This window comes from Pygoscelis adeliae, unplaced genomic scaffold, assembly GCF_000699105.1.
Source record: "Pygoscelis adeliae isolate BGI_AS28 unplaced genomic scaffold, ASM69910v1 Scaffold66, whole genome shotgun sequence".
In the NCBI taxonomy this organism is placed as follows: domain Eukaryota; kingdom Metazoa; phylum Chordata; class Aves; order Sphenisciformes; family Spheniscidae; genus Pygoscelis; species Pygoscelis adeliae.
Window position 1 is genome coordinate 9,329,021 of NW_008825167.1, and position 23,352 is coordinate 9,352,372.

Sequence of the window (23,352 nt, forward strand, 5' to 3'; positions counted from 1 at the left end):
CAAATTTAAATCTTGGATAGTCACATTCTCAGTGTTTCCTTCTCAAGTTCTTTTTTGATTAATTAAAAACTTCATCAAGCTTACACCAGTTCAATTAATTTCTGGGGTTTAATTTAGGAGGTGGAAATTGGGAAGGTGTCTAGGCCGCAGCACGGAAACTCTGTTTAAATTGCAAATCAGTACAGTGAATTCCCCATCACTCATCCTGCGCTAAGAAAAGTAATGCATACTCAGCATGTATAATGTTTTACAGGTTCAAATCAATTTAGGCATTAAAGCAGTCTTTGGTGAGAAGAGACTGTCATTTTTCCTTGGCCAGATGAGGTGGTTTAGAAACGGGAATGAAGGAACAGTTGGGACAGGTGGGATGCTCTGCTGCAGACATAGCCCGTGGTTTCCCAGGGTCAGAAAGCGGGTGGCCTGAGGAGACAGCTGGCAAAGGCGTCATCCCTCTTCTCGCTGCAAAATGAGAATACCCACACAAATTTGGAATTCGTGTGACTTAATAGAGAATCACACCCCATCTGCCCATCATAACTTTAAACGGACTGAAAATGCAAAAAAAAAAAAAAAGGCAGAAGCTTCAGAGGTTTCCAAAAGAAGACTCTCCTGCCATTAGCGAGGTGTTAAGAGAGCTTTAACGAGAGCAAATGGGCAGCTTCATTCAGGATCTGGTTTGAATGACTTCTGATAGAAACCAAAGTGACTCAGTGTTACCACAAGCCCAGTTTTGTGAAAACCAGATCATTCTGATAGAATCAAAATGCACTTAGCTTACAGACTTACATTAATATTTGTTTTGAAGTTAATAGGGCTCAAAAAGTTTATCCTGTGTTGACATGTATTTTTGCTTCAGTCAGCATCTAGCAATAACCACATTTAAGAAAGAAATAGAATGGAAACCTTCTCCACCTGAATACTGCTTGGCTTTCATTTTCTGAACAAATGTGATATTAATTGGAGCTAAGTGAAAAAACATGCAACTAGACCACATGTTAGAAAGGAATGTCAAACAACTTGCAAAGTAGCAGAATTCTCCTATTAAGAATTAGTTAAAATTCATTGGGTGTCTTTAAAAGACTGTAAGAGCTTGTCAATAAGCAACTAGAGTAGCTGTCTGCTGATTTTCAGCTACTCCTAGAAAATGAGGACAAATAACAATGATACTTAAGTGTTAATAACATACTATTGCTGCCCTTTATAGAGTGAATATCAGTATTCCAAATTAACTGCAGTTATCATTGAAGCTTTGATTATCGCAGTCACTTCAGGATTATTGGTTATTCGTTTCCCGAGACTGATGCTTTGCAAAACGATCAGCTCTTCATTAATAGTCCCATCAATTTTCTTCATCTAAATCATTAGATATCTAGGAAAGGCTGAAGAAAAAAATGCTTCCAAGCAAGTTTTCTCCATTTGCTTCCCATCTAGCAGTTTCAGAATACAATTAACTTACATGGATGCATCTGTAAACAGGATTAATGAGGCTTAGTGAAATAATGCTTATGAAGTGCTTGCAGATACTTAGATAAATCTCAGCTTCCTTTGGTGGTGGAAATAGTTACTACAGGTGCATCAGATGTCATTAATGAATATCCCAGTTTTCAGACATGGTTATTACACATCACTCTACCTAAATAGAAAGAAATACAATAATGGCTCCAAATGCAGTCCTTCAGACTAACCAGAAACACTTGAGTAATGTCCTTCATTAAGAGGAACAGTAAACAGATGCAGCCCTTTAATAATGTCTAATAAAGTATGAGATACGATAAAGTTAAAAATATTTTTATCATGGAATTTATCTTGGGCTTTTTGTTGTTTGTTTGTTTGAAGTAAGAAAAGCTTCCGTCTAATGATTATTCCACCCCTGCCCTGCCCTGAAAGGTTCACACCAAACTGGGCAGGTTCATCCCTCCTGTGAGCCCGGGTCTCCCGCGGCTCAGGTGAGCCACAGTTGGATGAGGTCTGTCTCCCTCTGAATGAGAAATTCAATGGACTCCATGTTATTCCAAAGCCAAAAGAAAGCAACTGTTGAAACCACAGCATTCTTGAGCTCCGGCCAGCGCTACAGAAGACCCTCTCTGCTTTAATAGGGCTTTATCATATTTTATGAATGTCAGCACACAGTCTGAATAGTTCCATTGTTTGGGATGGACAGCTTTGTTTTCCCATTCACGTACACCTTAAACTATATCCCCCATCCCTGGAAACATTCAAGGTCAGGCTGGACGGGGCTCTGAGCAACCTGATCTAGTTGAAGTTGTCCCTGCCCACGGCAGGGGGGTTGGACTAGATGACCTTTAGAGGTCCCTTCCAACCCAAACTGTTCTATGATTCTATGATTCTATAGAAATTATTTGGGGTCTCACTCTATATATTGTTCAATTTCAGCAGTTGCTAGAATGGAGTTGTCATTGCTATTGGGCCTGATTCTGCCATTTTCTGCATTGTTAGATCTTTGCTGCCAACACAAAACCCATTGTAGTCCGTGATATCTTGCATGTGTTCTGCACAATTCCAGTAAAACAAGCTGCAATATTGATTTTGGGGAGGGGGGGGGGAACAAACAAACAAACAAACATACATATATATATATATATATATAAAAACAGTGTATGTAACAGTATATGTAAGTAACAAGCAATAGGACGAGAGGAAATGGCCTCAAGTTGCGCCAGGGGAGGTTTAGATTGGATATTAGGAAAAATTTCTTCACCAAAATGGTTGTCAAGCACTGGAACAGGCTGCCCAGGGAAGTGGTTGAGTCACCATCCCTGGAGGTATTTAAAAGACGTGTAGATGTGGTGCTTAGGGACATGGTTTAGTGGTGGACTTGGTAGTGTTAGGTTATCAGTTGGGCTTGATGATCTTAAGGGTCTTTTCCAACCTAAATGATTCTATGTTTCTACATATATATATATATATCTCCCCCTTTTGAAGTGTCCAGAGGGCTCAGATCCACTTTGTGAAACAGAGCAAGAATGAGTAGTTGTATGCACAATTACCCAGACAGAGAGTTGGGATGCATAGTGCCATTGTGCACACTCTGCCCAGACAAAAGTTCTGATATGGTAATGAAAAATTCCCAGATTTTGAGGAAGAAAATATTCGGCAAATTTTAATAGATACGTGAACTTAGATTTTGTCAAAGTTCCATTTTTTTACAGATTTTTGCTGGATTTGATTCTTGTTTCTCCCAGTTCCTAAGTTCACATCCCCCCTGAACGTGCATGCGCCCAGAAACACCTGCTTCTCCCTGATGCAGACAACAAGGGAACTTTTATGGGACACTGGTTTAAAGCTGGTTTAAAACGCAGATCAGCAGGTTCCCCTGTAAACATGCCACTGAGCAGTTACAGCTGTTGCCCTCCTGGCTTTCATACAGTCTTATCCCCACCGTAAGAATGGAGTACAGGAGCATGTGTTGTAATATTGGCTGCTAGCAGCAACATGTGAGTAGCAAAAGAAGAAAACTGTCCTCAGCTTTCCTGCAGGAAGTGAGAAGATAATATGCTTCCAGGCTACATAATCAGATACAGGGAACACACCGCTGAATCATCGTTTAGACTTAGGTTCAAGCACTGGTTTTTATTATTTTTATTTTGCTTTATTCAGTTTTATGAACAGACGAGTTATATCTACAAATCCGTATCGGGGAAGCACTGCCAATGGCTACGCCTGTCCGAGTGGAATGGCACTTCATTACGATGATGTTCCCTGCATAAATGGATCGGTAAGAATTGAATTTGCACAGAACAAATGGTTTGCATGTGTTGAATGCATGGACATCTGAAAATTATATTATCTAAAAAGCCCCACTGGTTAGTTTCCACATGAACTCCTATTTTTTTTTGATTGGAGGCTGCAAACTTCTCTCACACCTACAGAGTATTAGGGGTGTGGGACATACTGTTTACATTAACCTGCATGTGAGCCAACGTGCATTTAGAAAGCAGTTGCCTGTTGATGATTTGTTGCCAAGTCCTTGAATATAATACTCACTTGAGGGGGTATTTTTTAGATCACACCGGACCTGGCAAAATTAAGGACTCAGTTACACCAGGCACTTCTTGGTGTCTGTTGAAAAAAAACCAAAACCAAACCGCTTCTCAGTCCCTGGGGCTGCATTCATGATGATGGCAGGTACTGCTCATCCCAAAGGGGAACCACAGTGGTCACTTCCGTCTTGGTAAATTGCAGAGCTGATCGTAGGCAGATGCATAATAGGGTTTAACACATAGTGGATGTTAACCCATAGCAATATGTGGTCCTCAGGAAAATTTACAGGGGAGCTACAGCCTGTGACAGCTCTTAATTTGGGCTGCTTCAGAAAGGCTGAACTCAAGAGAAATTCAGAGATTCAAAGTGTTAAGTGGACCACAAGTTCAGTCCTCCATCATGTCTTAATAATGTCAGAAAGATGGTAGAAAACCCCTCTTGGGAAGAAGACATGACCACATGTGTGGTGAGTAGTCTGTATGTGTAGTTCTTGGATGTGCTCAAGCCTTTGTATGAGTAGTGTACTGCCACAGCCAGGATGGGTTAAGGAAGGGTATTTGCCAACCAGATTGGTTTCTTTGAAGAGTAATTAAATGAATCACTGGAGTATTGTTGTTGAGCTTTCCATTTTTCTGGGGGAAAAAAAAAAGGGAAAAAAAAAAGGAATGGCCTGTAGCTATTTTAGCTGGTTAGCTCAGAATAATAATTCTCCAGCAAATAAAATGTAATACTAGCATACCAGCAGCTGGTATTCACTGGAAAGACATATAGCCTGAAGAAAGAAGAAAAAAAAAAAAAAGAAAAAACCCTCTTGGCTTCTGCTAACTGTTAGGCCAAATTACTTTTAACAACTCATGTACCAGATGTAATCCCACAGATTCATCTGTGTAGCCTGTGAGTATCCCCCTGTTAACACAGTCTGCTTGTGCCCCCTCAGTGCTAGAGCTAACAACTGAAGGTGCAGTCTGTGAAACAGCAAGGGTAATAGGATAGCACCTGTTTGGTCATACTATGGAAAATGCACAGGACTGAGGCTATGAGCTATGTAATGCAATGCTTCCTTTCCACACTGTGTCCTCCCCCACTTTCTAAATAGTTTGACTCAAGTGTAAGCAATAAGCATATGCTTGCTAAACACCGAGGGCTTGCTATGGTCAAAAGAATTACTAATGTTTTAATTTCACTTAGGAGTTTCTGCATGGTATATTGTTAACTAACTGCCAAAGTGTATGTGTTGCAGTGGGAACCAGAAGATGGCTTTCCTTCTTCTCGTAGCAGGAACATTGGAGAAGAAATGCTTTATGATAACGCAGGCCTGTACGATAACTTGCCGTCTCCAAAAATCTTTGCGCGCTATCCGCCAGCTGACAGGAAACCCAATAGGTTATCTACTGACAAACTCTCCTCTAACCATTACAAATACCCTGTCTCATCCAATCTGTCTTCTGCTCAGTCTGTCACTAATACCTCTGCTGTGGGGAGGGGATCTGGCTCGCAGGTACTGTACTATTTAATACTTAACAAAGCTTTTTATTTTTTGTCTGTTCTGTTTATCTGGTTGTTATCTAAAGGGCCTTGGGCTATTTCAGTCCCTTAGTGTTAGCACTGAAGTGCTTAGAGTTTAGTCATGAGTCCACTGCAAATGAAACAGATTTGCTAAGTTGTAAATTCTGATGTGAAAGTATTGGCACTTGGGAAAGGCTTTCCCCACAAGTTCTTGACGATTTACAGATTGTGGATAACAACAAAAAAATAGATGTGGCCTTCCAAACTTAACCTGAATGCATATCTAGCCGCCTTCTGTCTCCTTAGGCAGTGACGACTTAAAAAAAAAAAAGAAAAGTGAAAAATGACCTGGCTGTGAGAGCAAATTTGCCTCTCTAGAATTTTACTAATCTGTATATTGTATATACTATGGTTATAGATATTGTGAATATGCACATATATATCATAACATGTACTGTATTTTATATATACTAAATGATATTGTATATAGTGTGTATATACCATATTTAAATTACTGCCTGTTATTTTCTTCCCCTGCAAAAAAACTAAGCCTATGTCTATGCTGCTTTCTGAGGGTGGTCTCAGGCTTCTGGACCTTAGCTGAAATGCGAAGCTACAGAGCAGATGAAATCCTGTGTGCTCAGCCTCAGTAGCAGACAGGCAGACCCCGGCAGGGGGGCCAGAGCAAGCCTTGCTCGCAGCCACGCCAGGGACCTTCTCTAGAGCCCATAGCCAGTCTGCAAAAGCTGGTCGTTGGCATAAGCCTGTGAATGTATCACAGATGGGTGGTTTTCGATCTAACCTGAAATGGAACAGTTCGATAAGTGTTTCCCTTGTATAAGGTACCTGTCACATTGTGTGTTAACTCACTTAACCCTTACAAAAACTTCATGTTGGAATATTAGAATTCAGTGGAGTTGCAGAATCGGAGGTGGACCCGAGCAATAAATTGCCCTAATCCTTGGCTGCAGCTGCAGGCTTCTCGTTGCACTCCTGGTTCAGTCCTCAAAAGCTTTTGGAAGCAGGTGACCAGAGCGTGGCACACCTATGCCCTGTGCTCAGCTAAGGCATCCCCCGTGGAAACACTACGATTAGTCAGGACAGCGTTGCTCTTCCCAGGGTTCAGTTCATTGCAGGGGAGCCCTCTAAATGGAAACCCCTTGGACATGAAACGTGCGGTTTCTGGTAATCTTGTGAGTTTGCCTGGCCATTATGAGAGGTTGCTTTTTTTAAGTACAAAAAACTTTTAATTAGTAGCTAGAGGTTGTATATGAGGAAATTGATATGTTAACTCCTAACATTTAAACATGTGTAATAATTATATTGTTTTGCAAGAAAAAATCCATGCACCACAAGGATGGCAAGGTCATATAGTAAATAAGAAACAGTGTTGAATTTTTGTGTGGCAAACCCTGTTGGGTTTTTCTATATGAAATTAACTCTGACAAACCTGTGTTTCAAAGGTACAACTTTTCTGCCTCGCAATGGCTGTCTTAATATAGTAAATGCCAGAGTTTTAAATAACTTGGAGACCGTGATGCCGCCAGAGATGGGGAGTTCATCCCCTTGTTATACTGTGATTGCTGGTGTGCCTTCTGCTGAGCAGGCAGCTCTCAAGACAACATCTCTGGAGGAAGCGCTGTCTCCAGCTCAATCAATGCGCTCTGTTAAGGTTCTCCGAGCAGGTGGCTTTTTGTCAAGCTTTGCCCTTGATGAAAGGGTGACTGTAATGCCAGTGGCACAGGAATAGCTGGAGCCCATCTGTACTTTTGTTTTCAAACAGTTTAAAGGCAAGAAGCCTCCTGTGACTGCTAATGGGATCACCGGAAAAGGGAGAACTTTAAATAGCCAGCCGAAGAAATCTGAATCGGTGTCATGTGTGAAGCGCACCGCATCCAGTAAGTATTTCTTGCTGCTGCCTCACTTGTGAACGGAGTCATGAGGCTACCCAAAATAGCTGTCGTCTTAGCAAACAAGATAAAGGACCACTGTGGTTCTTCTGTGGCTGAGAGGCTGAGCAGGAGATGCCCACCAAGACTTTGAATAGGGGATATTGTGTGCATTGGTGACCCAGTACTCCAGCCATGCCACGAGATAAAAGGTTGTCATATGGAGAACGATAAATATGAAATGTGGACCCATGGCTGCAAAGTCATGAGGGCAGCAGGAAAAAAAAAAGGGTAATGATTCTTCATTTGGGGCAGAGAGCAATTCTGTCTTCCTGTTGGAAGAGGAGGATGAGGAGCTGGGAAAGACGCGAGGACATTATGTTGCTCAAAAGTGGAATTATTCTTATCACTAATGAAAAAGAAAAGGTATAACAAAATGATGAAGACAACCATACAGCTCAAAAACTTCCTCAGAGAGATGAGATTTCAATTGGCAAGTGGCACGTTCAGAAAGAGGGGTCTTCTGGGCAGGTGGATTGCCTCTAGGAAATCCCTAACAGGGATTGCTTTGCTTAAAGAAGAAAAGACAAAAAAGAGCTAGAATCATATTTTTAAATATGGATTCAAAAACATGGCTTCTTCTAGAGAAGGAGTGAATGTGGTTTTTTTGATCCCATGATAAATTTTTAAGAAGTCATGGATTTAATGGCAGTAAGGGAAATTTGGGTTAGACTTTAAGAAAAAAGTATGTCTCTTTCTAACTAGGCAGGTCAATTGGTACTGGAATAGGTAGTTGTGGGAGTAAAGGCATCTCGGTTACTAAAGACTGACTAAAACTGGTCTGACAACTAATTGTCAGGAATGGTTTAGTGCAGTTGACTTTGCCTTCAGATATGCAGACAGACAGAGTGATGGGTTAGCTGACCTATTTTCTTTGAGTCTGCAACTGGAGCAGAGGTATAGAAGGGGCTGTGATATAAATTAGAACACAGCCACATGTGAGCCATGAAGTGAAAGCTTATATGGGAAATTAAGGAAAAAAAAAAAGAAAAAGAAAACTCAAGTATCAAAAAACTGAGAACATCATTGTATTCTCTTATGTCAGGTGAGAAAAGATGTGTGCTTTAAGTACTTGAAGTAGGAATGGAAACCAGGCAAAAAGGGCAAACAGGTAGCTTTTCCTCTGACCCCTTCCAATTAAAAATCAAGGGTTCAGAGATAAAGAGGAGCCTCCTTTCCTTCTTTTGAACTACACAGAAAGGCGAGGCCATTTTTCAAAGCCAGTGCACTATAAGGTGACTGGTATTTCTCATCTTCCCCGTCTAAATGCAGAGAACAAACAATCTATCCCGTATCATTCCCAAAGCTGTGCTTCAGAACTCAGCGGGAATCACAGACCTTGAGAAAAAGTCGGTGGAAGAGGGGTGGTTAACTGGTTTCTCAAACCATGAAATGCTTCATGTGATGTTCAGTCTCAGGGAATAGTTTAGAGTTTTACTGTTAATTTAGCCATAAATAACCAGAATCCAATACATACAGATGCGGAGCAGTACAAATATGGCAAGAATCGTGTGGAGGCAGATGCAAAGAGGTTACAAAGCAAAGAGGAGGAGCTGCTAAAGAGGAAAGAAGCGCTCCGGAATAGGCTGGCCCAGCTCCGAAAAGAAAGAAAAGATCTACGTGCTGCCATTGAAGTCAATGCTGGTATGAGGTGCTTTTTTGTGCTGAATTCTGCCCTGGGTAGGCTTAATTATCCAAATAGCTTCGTATTCTGTGCTGAAGACATGCCACTACATGAGGTTTGGTTTTGATGTTAAACAATAGTCTGTAATGTCTATATTTGCTTTCTATATAGATACAAAATATATAATATAAATATATATTTATATTATATATATGTATAGGTGTATATACTTATTTTATACACTTTTTTTTTAATATATATGTCTGTCTGTCTGTGTGTATCCCCTCTATGAAATTACACTGATAGGGACTTCAGACAAGTAGAACATGAGAATAATTTTATGTGACTGGCTAATTATATTTTCATTACATGGAAAAATAACAAAACAAGTACTGATTTGAAACTAGACCAGAAACCTAGGGAAGGGACCTGAAAGAAAGCATTTAATTTCTGTTGCTAAACTTTTTACATGAAAAAAGTGGTTTTTGCAAATTACATAACTTTTTTGTGATGTCACTGATTTTTAGCGACCTTGTTCCTTACATTTTTAAAAATAAAATAATTTCTGTAAGTGTCAATTTAAGCTTCTTACTGAAATAATAACATTGCTGTGGATGACAGGCAGGAAGACCCAAGTGATTCTTGAAGACAAGTTAAAGAAGTTGGAAGAGGAGTGTAAGCAGAAGGAGGCTGAGCGTGTAAACTTGGAGCTAGAACTGACCGAGGTGAAGGAGAGCCTTAAGAAAGCCTTGGCTGGTGGCATCACACTGGGCTTGGCTATTGAGCCCAAGTCAGGAACATCAAGCCCACAGGTATGCAAAGCCATTAAACATGCAAATCCCAGTACCATGAGCTTCTGAGCTCCAGTAAAATGAGTGGAAACTGAGAGTTTTCAAAAGGTTTATTAAGCCCAGGAAATAAGAGCAGAACTAAATGCCTTTCTGCATTATTTGCATTCTTCACCTACATCTGCTGTACTTTCTACAGCAACGGGGAGCAGGTAGACATGGGAATCACAGGCAGTATGTGTTAGGATGATGTGCAAAAGCTGGCACCTCATTGTCCTCAGTGATTGTAAAAGTGCATGAACTGAGACATTGCTCCATCCCAGGGAGATTTAAATGCACCAGGTCATCGTGCAGTGATGGAGACCTACTTGTGTCAGTCCCCTGTCAGTCACTGTCACCCTTTGCAAGGGCTGCATCTCACACATTCACGATGGAGCATGGCAGCCTTGCTCATGCTGTGGATCTGTGTCAGAAGCAACTGGGTAGCTGCATCAGAAGGATCAGAGGGATGTGTCAGTTCCTCCAGATGACCCAATGTTGTTTAATCCCAGAAAACAAACTTGAATTTTCATCACAGAACACACACTTCGCTTTGTTTTCTTTTGTTCTAACCTCTTTTTCATTTATCCATCATTATTATGGTTTCTTTAAAAAAAAACCTGCAGTTCTAAGTCTAGATAGAAAATATTGCTCATGTGACTATTCAGAGGAAACTCAATGTAGGGTTTTCACTCTTTATTAGTCTCCAATTTTCAAGCACCGAACTTTGGAAAACTCTCCAATCTCCAGTTGTGATACCAGTGATACTGAATGCTCAATACCTGTGAACAGCGCAGCAGCTCTGAAGCGACCTCCCTCGGCAAATAATTCTCCATGTCGAGGCCATGTCCTTCGAAAAGCAAAGGTGAGAAGGCTTATGTCTAGTTTTCTTTGTCTGTCCTTTTTCTTACTTTTAAAGAAATCTTATTTGCTTGTGGCAAGACGGAGACAGAGAAGGAGAGAGGGAAAAGTTGGTTCCTGCTGCTCCTGTGGGTGAAATTTAGCTTTAAGAAGAGAATGCACCATATCTAAATTATTTGTATTACTGCATAAATACTGTTGATGTTGGGAAACCTTTTGCAGAATTGGTAAGGAGTTTGGGAGACAGATTTGACTCTACTCTCTCATTCCCTGTTTTACTCTGTTCCTTTATAGATTTAATTTGCAAGGTAAGTGGTCTGTGGTGTAGACAGTCCATCTGAAATTCCTAAAGTTACACTAATCTGTGTAGCAGAGAAGTGGTTAAAAGAACACTGTTATAGTAAGTGTTCTGAAACAACACAAGATCAGGTCTGATCTTTGCCAGCTGGTGCAAGAAAAGAATAGTTCTACGTTATAGTAATCGACGATGTGTTGTGCAAGTATCTACTCTTAATGTACATTTAAAGTAGAAATTGAATTAGTTTAATTTAGTCTCACAAGTACCAGGCTGAAGTTTGCGTTCCTGTTGTATTGTTAGCATTTTCTAATTTTTGTGCTTTAGTTTAAATGAGATTTTTATGACCATTCTTTTGGGCTAAATTTGCTAGCAACATAAGCATGTGGGCAGCACATGACCAAGGGTGACAGTAATAGCGTTGGCCCAAGCTTTTGTTGATTTAGTAGCTCACTGCTAATTGTAATTATAAACAATAATAATCATAGACGATTGTCTTTCATGCAGTCCATTTCTTTTTTCAAAACAATGAAGTGTTCTGTATAGGGATTTTTTTAAGTAATTTTTGTTACATGTCTTCATTGATTATATACATTTACAGTGACTGAGCATGAGCCTGGCACCTAAGCATAGTAGATACTGAAAAATCATCATCTCAACAAGTGATTTGGTTTTCTGGCACATCCTAATCTCTCCCGTTTCCTCCCCCCAGCCCCTTTAACCTCTCTACATTGCCCAGGCCATGAATTACTTCTCCTGCTGTACCTTATGCAAGAGCCTTCTCAGCCTTCTTCTACCACCATTTCCTCCATCTTTCCCATGGACATCAACTGCTTTTTCTGCCAGTTAGCCTAATTCATTTAAATTCAACTAAGAATAATTAAACTCAGAGTAACAGGTTTTGGTTCTATTTAACTTCGAAGTTTGCTGCTTGTGTTTCAAAGCTGAAGAAGGATTCATGTGCTCTAAAGCTTATCGGTGTATTCCAATTATACCCTAATTTGTCTCATAAAGATATCATCTCTTAACTATACACTTCATCTTAGATTTGCATGTTAGCACAGCGTTACTTGGGGGAATGCGGTATAGCAGTTAGAGCATAATCCTAATGAAAGGGAGCATGAATTTGTGCTACACCCTGGACAGGCACATTAAAGCCAGCCATTTAATCTTTAGAGCTGGAGAAACCAAGGCACTATAAAAAGCTAAACATTTTTGGTGTAAAGAATACCTTCCAGCTGTAGTACATTTTTTATGCTCAGCATATAGCATACAGGAAAAACCCTGCTGTGTTGTTTGGTATCGCTGTGCTTTGGATGGCACGATAGGTTCGTCAAGCTCTTTTGCAGAGGAATCTTGCATATAAGATTAGGCTAATCAGAAAGGATATGGAGCTACTAAGCATATTTCCCATCCTGGGAAAAACAACTCAAAGTATCCAATTCAGCTTTAACAGCTTTTTCCTAAAACCTCACACACTAAATATTAAGAGTGAAATTTTGCTGAATTACATAGTGCAACCCAAGCTGTACTCAGCCCATTCGCAAGGAGCTGCAGCCAAAGTCTGCCATCAGGTATGCATCTGCAGCACACCCCGCTTTCAGGGGGAGTTAGCTGTACATATGCGAGGGTGGAATCTGGCTCTCAATTCTTTTGGCCTTTTGCAGTTATGCGTGAGCCCAGGCCTTATAGATGTGGCTAAAGAAAGGGCGTCACACGTGACTATCCCAGAGCAGAACTTACTTGGCTCTCCACGCATGGATGTCAGTGTAATATGTGGGCGTGAAACAGGTTTCAGGTCGTGCTAACGCTTGCATCTTCAGCAACTGGCAAATCTCCCAATGTTATGAGGGAGTTGTATTAGTGTTCAAAATGGCACATTATTTTTTTTCCCCAGTATGTATTTGAATGCACTGAATGCCTCCCTTCTTGCTCTTTCCTTGCACGAAGGATGCCGAGCCTGTCACCAGCCAGCCTTGTGTTTGCAGCCACCCTCACGTCACTGTCGTGAGCCCACAGCACTGCGCCGCTCTCTGCTAGGGCAGCTGCTGCTGCAAAATGTGTGCACTGTGCAGCCTGCTCTGAGAGCTGTATGGCGCAGCAATGCCTCGGAGGGGAGGCGAGGCACCTGAGACAGCAGGTTTGGAAGCTGCTCCACCAAAATCTCTCTCCTCTCAGATGCACTGACACGAGAGGGAAATATAGAGAGAAGCAAGAGGACAGATCCAGTGTTAAATCTAAGAACTAGCAGCAATTTGGACATTGACTGTGTAGGACATATACTTTACGTATACACATATATGCATACATATATTTGGATTATTTTAACTTTTCTGTTTGTAACATGCTTTTATTTTTTTTTTAGAAAGTAATAATGCATATTTTTAAGAAGTCAGAAGGCATTTTAAGTGCAATTTTGTTAATCTCTACTTGGCTGGAAATGGAGATGGTATTAAAATGTAGAAAACAATATTCTGCATTAGCATTCCTAGAGAAGTAAAATACCCCAGATATCCTTGCTGTACAAGAAAAACAATTATTTAAATATTTCACATTTCAAATTGATTTCTAAAACCAAATTGTTATGTATAGCAAGGAAACTGCAATGAGCATTTCTGATCTGTTTTCAAAACTGGTGGACCGGTGAATGTCATTTTGAAGCTTACATTTTGCTTGTGTTCAGGGACTGGAGAAGAAAAGGAGCTCTCCCAGTTTCCCAGCTCCCGGTCAGGCTGTCAGTGTTGACTTAAACATTCTTTCATTGGTGTGAACCTGCTGGAGAAATGGAAACAAAGAAAAAGTTCCTTCTGCACCTGAAAAGAAGCTACTGCTTTCAAGGCTTGTTTAACACTTAGAAAAATTCTCCTCCCAGTTGCTTAGCCAACAACTTCCTTTAGAGCTTTGGCAGCGTATACATAAAGAATATACATTCAATATCCATTTTAAAGTAATTTAGTTTTTACCAATACTGTGTTTTAAGTTTAGGTTTACCATAATTTGAAGTGTAAAACCAAATATTTAAAATATACTGTATTTTAATAAAAGTACCATTGAAATGAAGGGGAAAAAACCCACAAAAGAAAAAAAAAATAAACTATTGTCAACCTGCTTTAAACCCAAGATTTTTTTTCTTATGTTGCTAAAGCAGCCACCAACTGTGACCTTTACTGTTGCTTTACAATGGTTGAAGAGGTGTCATAGTCGTGCAGCTGTTTAGCCAAATTAATGCTATTACTGCTTTGAGCAGCAGAAATAGATATTTACATGGATAAGTAACAGGTTTCAGTCAGAGCTGTTAAATGTTGTGGAATGAGTGTTAAATTCAGGAATTCAGGTTGGGAGCCAAGTCAGCAGGCTGCCTGCAGATTATCTCTGCAGAGTAGATGATAGTGGGTGGGAGAGGAATCTGTAGTGCCTGGCTAGGAACAGCTGGGCGGTTGCTCCATGGGGATTACTTCAGCAAGAGGCCAAGTCCGTCGTATCATCATTATTTTCTGATCACTGTAAGGGTGTGATTCAGGGAGTAGGTACAGTACAGATGTCCTAGGCTGAGCCCATCCCTCTTCAGCTCTTCTGCTCCTATGTAGTGTTAGGAAATACTGTAGGTATCACTCAATAGGCACAAGTTTGATTTAACTGGGTGTATAGCTATCTCACAATTTTCACTTACGTGGCTGAAGAAATGGCAGTACCTTGCTCTGAGATATAGGGATGAAATCATTATAGATTCCGTGCTTTGCTGTGGATGGTAGGTGTCATTGTCCTCAGCTAACAGGTGGGGAAACTGAGGCATGGAAAGGCAAGGTGATTTCTTTAACTTGCTGAGCAATAGTTCAACTTGGATTATGTATATGGGAAACAAATGCAATGTAAACTAACTTGTTTGGTTTTACCCTGCCTGTAAGTCTCTCTACATCAGTAAGTTGCCCTTGTTAGCCATAGAAACGTGTATCTGCCATGAGTTTTATAATAAAAAATTGAAGAGTAGTAAAGCAATCACTTGGTGTCAGCTATGAGAGATATTGAGTGCTTCCTGCTGTCTCATGCAAGTAAGTTAGAAAGCCCTATATGCTAAATCAGCCTCTCTCTTACTCAGCTCCAGCTGAGTGCTTTAGACCAGCTGTGGTGTGTGAATTTGCTCCATAAGTACCCTTTGCAGAAAACAAACTGGGCTTATTTGCAGTGCGCTAGAGAAGAAGTTGCCATATATAGTTGTGGAGGGGTGGAAGCTGCGCACAGACGCTATCAGGCCATACTTCTTAGCACTCCCTGACTAATATGTGGGCAGAAGGCTGGATCTAATGAAGTTAATGGAAAAACTGTTACTGACCTCAGCTGGCTTTGGCTGATCTGATGACATCAGTGAAATATCCTGATTTCTCCAACACTTCTTTTTTTTTCCCCCCTTCCAGGAATGGGAGATGAAAAATGGAACATAAATATAGCAAAACCACTCACTTTCCATAAAGGCCTTACCTGTTATGGACCAAGACATAGGCTGCAAAAGACTGATCTGAAAGGTGGTATCAAGCGATACAACGTAAGAAAGAGGTTTTCTAATTCTGTTAGGTTAATGGTAGCTTGGCGCTAATTTGCCTGTATTCCCTCTACTGTATTGCTGTGTAACTACGTGTGCCCCTTTTTATTAGCCGTAACTCTTTATTTCCAACTTCACTGGTAAAGAAAATGAAAACCAAAAAAACCAAACCAACCATAGTAAGTAAAAAGGAGCATAAAGTCACAGTTGAAAGTTTACTTTGCTGAAACAGCATAGACCAGCAATGTTAATTATATCGCATCAGGTGGCCTGAACACCACTGAAGACTGGTGCGTTAAGACCGATGTGAAATCATTACGGATAAGAAGTACTCTTGCAGGTTAAAACTGACTTTGCGAGGTCTGCCACAGAGGTGGCTCAGTGAAGTCTTGCTCATTAGCAGTCGCCTTGCTGTTAGCGGTTCACGTGGCAAAGGAAAACTGAAGAAATGTGTTCACGGAAATGGCATGGCTTGCTTGGCCGAGAAGGCAGGAGCTCTTCAGTGCCGCTGTCCTCTACGCTGGTGCGAGACTGTGGGATGACACGACTCAGCTGTGAAGCATTTTTTGGATACTATTTAGACAGATGCTTTTGTCATTGGGAGATAAAAAGCTGCCATACTTTGAAAAACAAAAAAACATTTTAGTACGTTCTCATTATTAGTATTCCGAAGCACCAGTCATTTTCAAAGGTCATGTTGTCGAACTATGATTTGTTCCTGATTTTTTTAAAAGGCAAAAGGTATTTTTAGATACTGCTTCTTTTCTATACTTTTAGAAAAAGAAAACGTAATTGAAATTAATCCTCAACAGATAATGGCAACTCAGAATAGCTTACACAGTCAGTCTTGTTTTGTTTTTTATGATATAGTATTGTTAAACTTGAGTTATAGAACACTGCTGTACTTAGTTTCCTTTGTCTTTTCAGACCTCAGCTATTATTTTTGAGAAAGATGAATTGAAAAGATGATAGTTTCCAGACTCTTTTATAAACAATTTTACAAAGAACTGGGGATTTTTCTCAGACAGGAGCCCATTTCTGTTTACTAGGAAACAGCGTCTTGCATTTTAGTCTGTAAAATTACAGAAATCTGTTCTTCTTTGTCTCCATCCATGTCACTCCTGAGAACTTACATGCAGTAAATTGCCAACTGAAGTCCTTCAAAATCTCAAGATCGGTTTTAAAAAGTCAGGAGAGAGAGCGGGAAAAAAAAACATATAACGAATTGGGTTCTTTTAATTTTTTCTCTGTGGTTTTTTTAAGCCTTTGGAGAGCCTTCAATCACGTTCTCAAGATTTTTTTTTCTCGTCAACTGTGAGGACTAGAAAATCACTTTAATTAAAAAAATTAAAATACTACTCATACTTTGAGATAATCACAGATGTTAGGGCTGGAGTCTTGGTAATTATTTGAGACTTGCAATGAAAACCACAGAAGTTGGCACCACAGCAGGTATCAAGGATCACATCCCTTTATGGCCCAGCTTACAGTTTGTCTCTTAACTTTAGGAGTAGGTGTGTGTAACTCTTGAAGGGTACACTGGGATTCCCAGCTGAGCTGGATGCCAGAGGACATCCTGCAGGAGCTGGTGGGATTTGAAGGCACAGAGCTATCAGAAAAACCTGATGGTTGATAGGACACAGGTCCTGTTCCCAGATGCAATTAGTGCCAGAGATCCCATCGACCTCAGCAGCATAGAAACAGGGCACAAAATGAGAAAAGGCTCTTTGCTTCTTGGGACTATGCTTTGTACAAAGTGCCGCAGGAACGCAGATACAGTAGGGAAGCAAGTGTCAGTGTGGTTTTCACTGAAAATGGGATTTTTTTATATTATTTTAGGTCATCTGCTTACTTACTAACTCTATAAGTGGAGGGCACATTCTATGCTGTATGACTGTGGACTAAACAGTATCAAGTTCCCATAAATATGAGCAGAAACAAATTTGAAGCAAAAGTAAGTTCGTTTAGGCTTTTTATTTCAAATTAAGTTATTTATTTGTATATTTCAATAAATATTTAATTTATATCTGTACATATTTATGATGCAAATTAGGCTTCTAGTCAACATTTGCAATGATGTATCAGTTGCCATTAAGAAGTGGTCCCGCATCAAGCAATGCAGAATAGTCAAAAGCCAAATCACTTGTCTTGTTTACCCAATATTGGCGTTGTATCTTCCACCCCCTATATCCAATGGAAAAAAAAAAAAAAAATCCTTGGCAAGGACAGGTTTTAATCCGTGCCTGAGAGAGAAGTGTGCAAATTTCTGTCCAAGCAAACAGAAATCGCATGGTGCTGGGGCCATGCACAGAACCCCAGCCCCGGGGCCGCAGCCTTCTGCTCTGCTGTAGACGCCAGTCGCCCTCGACACCTATAGCGCCCTTGGCACCTATAGCGCCTGCTGCAGCAGGGGCTGCCGGCAAAATTAAGCATCTTTCACCCTTCCTCCAGCAAAGGCTCTGTAAAGCCACCACCGCCCCCTCGCCCCCAACCCGGCACGTACTGTAATTGTATGTCTCTAATGTATAAGTACGTTGGTACCATCACACTTTGCATTAGTGACATGTCTATTCTATATGATGGCCAAGGTTTTGAAAGGAGGAAAACAAAAAACCTCGGGAAATAACCTCTCTGTAGACCACATTTGGTGCTGTGAAATGTACTCCGTTTTGTTGAATAGTACTGTTGCTGTACAATTTTTTTATAAAAAGCGACAGAACTTGTATTTTCACCAATTTTAGATTTCAGGATCACCAGGCAAAGTCAGCAACAGAGCAGCATGACTTTTGTTTTAAAGGAAAACTCTTGTATTTTAAACCATCGCGTTTCTATATCTTTTAAGAAAATGTTACACTTGTGCTTCCTCAGCAAACTCCTGTTACTGTACCAGGTGCTTTTTTTTATTGTCTTTTTATGGGTGATGCTTTTTTAAAAAAAAAAAAAAACAGATCATAACTTTGGGGGATCAACGGTGTTTTTTTTAATGAGATGATTGTGGCAATTTGATTTTTCAAATGGAGAATACTTAATTTAGTATCAATTTTTGTTAAAGACACTTTCAAATTAATTGGCCCAGGCTGTACGTTGTAAGATAATGTTCTCATATTAAGAATGTAATTATTTCCTTATTGTATTTTTTAAAAAACAAAATCATATTTAAAAATCTCTGTGAAAAAAAGCATGAAAGAAACATGAAAAAAGTTTTTGTTTTATTTTTGTTATTGGATATGTTGGCAGTGCCCATTATAATTGACTGTAAATATAGTCTTTCTACTGTTTTTCTCAATGTATTTAAGTTTTTTGACACACATTCATGGAAACTTCTGTGTTAAAAAAAAAAAAATCCAAAAGAGACCCACCTACAAATGTGTGTCTTAGTAGCTTCAACTAACTTTATGCCTTTCTAGTTTATTCTTCAGAAAGTCTTGCAGAGTGTGAAAAAAGACTGGCACCTGGTAGGTGCGACAGATCATTATTAATAAAGTTACCTGTCAAAAAAGAAATATTTGCCTTGTTGTTTCTTGGTAATTGTCACTATCATAAGTAGGTGGCACCTTAACAGACACCCGCAATAGTCCTCCTCAACCAAGTACCATTCTCCCGTGCCAGTCGGTTGAAAAATGCTTGGGCAGGTTAGAATTAGTATTTTTTTGGTATCAGTTCTGTCCCCGTTGAACTGTGCAATGACCTTCTGCAACTTGAGTGCAGTCTATCTAAGGGATAGTCCAGCAACGGAAAAGGGAAGTTCAATGTATTCAGAGCTCATCGCAGAAGTTACCGCTTGTTGAGTGTCACTGCATCAGTTTGCTTAGATGTCAACCCCAGTAATAGATAATGTAAAATGTAAAACATGAAAAATTACCCCTAAAAAAATAAAGTGGGTCAAAATCAACCCAAGCTATTTATCAGGCTACTTAATGCTGAACATAGCAATTCCTTATAGATGACTGACAGATGAGATTGAAAAGTGATAAGCCATAATTAACTCCTTGTTGCTTTTCTTAGATTCAGCCCTTGCTCCCATTACACTAAAATTATTACCGAATGTCATGCTTAAGTAGAAAATACATTTCATTTTACCAAACTCAGGGAAGCAGTATTTATAAGGTAGTCTAATTGGTTTCCTTTCTGTACTCGCAGCCTCCTGACCGCAGGAGAAAAAGGTGGTCAGCATTTGTAAAACATGGGATGGTGGTATAACTAGTAAGAATTGTCTCTCAAGTAGACGCAGCTTTTTGTCTGCTTAATCAAAGCTTATAACCGCTGCCTTTTGTCAATTAAAAAGCCTTCAAAAGCAAAGCAAATTATTAGTATTTCTCTAGAGAAAGAAAGAATGTCATAGAATCATAGAATCATTAAGGTTGGAAAAGACCTCTAAGATCATCGAGTCCAACCGTCAACCCAACACCACCATGCCCACTAAACCATGTCCCTAAGCGCCTCATCTACCCGTCTTTTAAATACTTCCAGGGATGGGGACTCAACCACTTCCCTGGGCAGCCTGTTCCAATGTTTAACCACTCAACCATGTCGGTAGAAAAGATATATATCGGACAAGTTGTATAAAAATATCTATATGTTGTATATAAAAATAGGTATTTAGAATAGTTGTACTATATAATATATATTATTATAGAATAATATATATGCATAAATTAGAAAATGAATACCTTAAGTTACTCAGGCTCATGGCCTAAAAAAGCCTTAAAGAGGATCTTAGTGTTTTTGTATAAGCCACATTTAATATTTGGTCTACCCAGCTGCACCCCAAAGGCATTCAATATGAAAGACCCCACCAACACCTAACTTACTCCATTTCGGTTTATTCTTGCAGGTGGGCACCCACGTTGTAAGCATTGCAGTGCTTTAATGTTAGGTTCTTTTTTTTTTTTTTTTTTAATTTGTGCGTTAAGTTGAGCACCATCAGAGCCCTCGTTACAGTACTTAAGCACAGGGCTTTATAAACAAGGGCTGCTTGCTAGAGAATGAACGATGCCAAATGTGACACCATTTTTCGAATGGAGAGGGAAAAAATCAGGAAACAGACTTTTACAGCTGTGCTGGGCAAATTGACAGAGGGTATACTAAAGTGAAGAATTAGTGAACAGACTGAGAAATGTGTGCTTGGGTAGAGTCAACACAGGTTTTATACTGGGGTGTCCTTGCTCATGAAGTGCTAAGAGGTCTGTGAGGCTGCTAGTGAGCATCCAGGAAAAGAACATACTCTGCTTGGATTTCTTCAACACACTTTTGACAAGGTCCGTCACTAAAGAGGATTAAGTAGCTACTGGAGAAAAGGAAAAGACACAATAGGATAAACAACTGATTGGTAAACAAACAAAAAAAAGGGCATAAATTCTCTATTTCCAGGGGCCTGGGGATCCCACAGGGCTGGGGTCTGAGCCTTGTGCATATCAGAATAATTGAAATAATTGGGAAAAAAAATGAGATTAAAAATTTGCTGTTACTAATTTAGTCGGGATAGTAAGCCAACTACAATGATTTCCAGAAATACCTTTCACAACTTCACCAGTGATTAAAATGTCAGAAGAAATTCAATGTAGATAAATAGAGAAAGAACTGTCTGTGGTAAGAAAAGAAGAAAAAAAATCCAAAAAACCAGTCTAGACAATTATGAGCACCAAAATAGCTCTGACTACACCCAAAAATGATCATGGAGTTTTAACAATTAATGCCAAGAAAATACCCATGTAGTGCATAGTAACAATAATTTAAAAAAAACAAAAACAAACCCACAAAAGCGAAAAACATCCCGTAGCAAATACCCTGTGGTCTAAAATGCAGTAAATAGCTCTAGACCCTGCCTGACCAAGACACACGTAACATCACAGCATACGCTCTCAGCAACAAAGCATCCTGGGCTGTAATAATACCTGTCGCCCAGGGCACCAAATGCCCCCATTGATAAAGATAACACTGAACCAACTGCTGTGCGCAAGAACTTGCACAAACAAGTGGTAAAAGAAGAAAAACACCCACCTACCATCTTTGATACCTCCATCGTCTGCTTTAGGACCTATCGAACATTATCCAAAATCTGGGCACTGAATGTCGTAAATAGATAAACTCATATGGGTGATGGTACAAGAGCAAGAAAGAGATCCAGAAGTACAGAAACCTCTCCATACAGGGAGAAATAATACTGATTTTACAATTAAATTCAAAGGGAAAACAAAGCTAAGGGCTTTTCAGTGTGAAAAAAAAATCTTGAGGAGGGAAAAGAATATCTTAAAAGGTTATAGAAATCAGCAGCCGAATGTGACATGGGAATGAAATAGTCCTTGTCACTAATCGTACAAACTCTGAGGCCATCAAATTTAATGGGGCAGGTTCAAAACAACTCCACAGAGGTACTTTCACTCACTGCCTAATTCAGCTATGGAACTTGCTGCATAGAATTTTATGGATGCTAAAAGCTTATACAGGTCCATAGACAATAAAGAGAATTCATGGCAGAGAAGAGTTACTTAGGGCTATTAAGCACAGAGCTACCAGCTCTGAAGCAGAAAGGTCCGGCTCCGCAGTGGATGGAGGCTGGAAGCGCATAGTGGGTTAAGTGTCCTCGTGTGCTTCCTCCTGTTCCCCTGCCATATTGCTGTTGATAAATGAAGCTGGTTTCTTTCATAAAAGACTAATTTTTTCCACCAGCAGTTACAAAAGCATTCTCTCCTATAAAATAATGTATTATCTTCTTTTCAATTTGATTTTTAAAGCAAGTATCTGTCTTAAGATCAAGACAATGCAATATCATTCCTTCACAATACATTAGATAATTGAAATAATTAAATTACATCAAGGATATTCCTCTTCAATAATCTCTCCTGATGACAAGGACATAATTTTCCTATTAGATTTTGTAGAATTAGAGCTACACAGTCCTGAGTTGAACTTAAGTGAAAAGCATTCCTGGTTTCATTATTAATTTTTAAATAGACTGATAACTGCTATCACTGAATGATTTCTTGGAATTATTACTTTTTTAACCTGTTTTTTTAGCATGTACTGCTGCTTTCAATTTTTTTGGAGGTCAGCTTGTGGTGTGATCCTCTAGTGGTGAGAACGGATTCTTTTATCACGTTAAAAATACACTGAGCAGCATTTGTAGTATTTTGCTTCAGCTTTTGAAAACGTGAGGGTCAGAAACATTTTCACCACAGCAGCTGGATTCATAGGAAAGCAAAACATCTTTCAAGGCATAAATCACAAAAGGAAAAAAATGGGAAAGAAATCAGTGTCTAAATGGACAACAGGAAAAAATATTGGCTGGTGTTTATGCCTCAGAAGTTTTATTATAGAGACATAATTTATGATGATGTTGAAACCAGTTAGGCTTCAAAATAGCGTAGCGATTAATATGGCTTTGATGAGGACAGCAAAGGAAACAGAAGTGATTATCTTACTCTTTTTTCCATGGAAATCGGTTTCTGAAGTAAAGTAGCCCTTCAGGTTAAATATTAGCAAGTTTCATTTGGTGTCTCATTTACGGGAACAGCTTGTCCGTATCTGTTCTCACTCTTGCCCTTCCAACTCAGGAGCTTTCCTCTGAAGGAGCTATTGAAACATCATTAAAAATAAGAGACTTTAGGGTTTCTTTTCATTTTGCTTTTATTTATATCAGAGCACTAAATTTGGAAAATGAAACGTAGTCACTTGAGATTCAACAGGTGGCTTTTTTAGTGATAAATTGCAGTTTAAAGTCTCAGCTAGCCACAATATAGGATTAGAGAACC

At 39.6% G+C, this 23,352-nt stretch overlaps 1 protein-coding gene across 2 annotated transcripts in view; it reads left to right on the forward strand.

Moving 5' to 3' along the window:
• The window catches only part of AFAP1 (actin filament associated protein 1), a 62,619-nt gene extending 46,463 nt beyond the window's left edge, over positions 1 to 16,156 (forward strand). Inside the window, exons 11-17 of one of the 2 annotated variants that reach the window (XM_009328832.1) lie at positions 3,619 to 3,736; positions 7,292 to 7,406; positions 8,937 to 9,101; positions 9,703 to 9,893; positions 10,612 to 10,773; positions 12,732 to 12,782; positions 15,477 to 16,156. In XM_009328832.1, coding sequence (XP_009327107.1) covers positions 3,619 to 3,736; positions 7,292 to 7,406; positions 8,937 to 9,101; positions 9,703 to 9,893; positions 10,612 to 10,773; positions 12,732 to 12,782; positions 15,477 to 15,503 — 829 coding nt within the window. In that variant the 3' untranslated portion in view covers positions 15,504 to 16,156. The remainder of the gene's footprint in view (positions 1 to 3,618; positions 3,737 to 7,291; positions 7,407 to 8,936; positions 9,102 to 9,702; positions 9,894 to 10,611; positions 10,774 to 12,731; positions 12,783 to 15,476) is intronic. The other variant, XM_009328834.1, reaches the window with a different exon arrangement.
• The last annotated feature ends 7,196 nt before the right edge of the window (positions 16,157 to 23,352 follow it).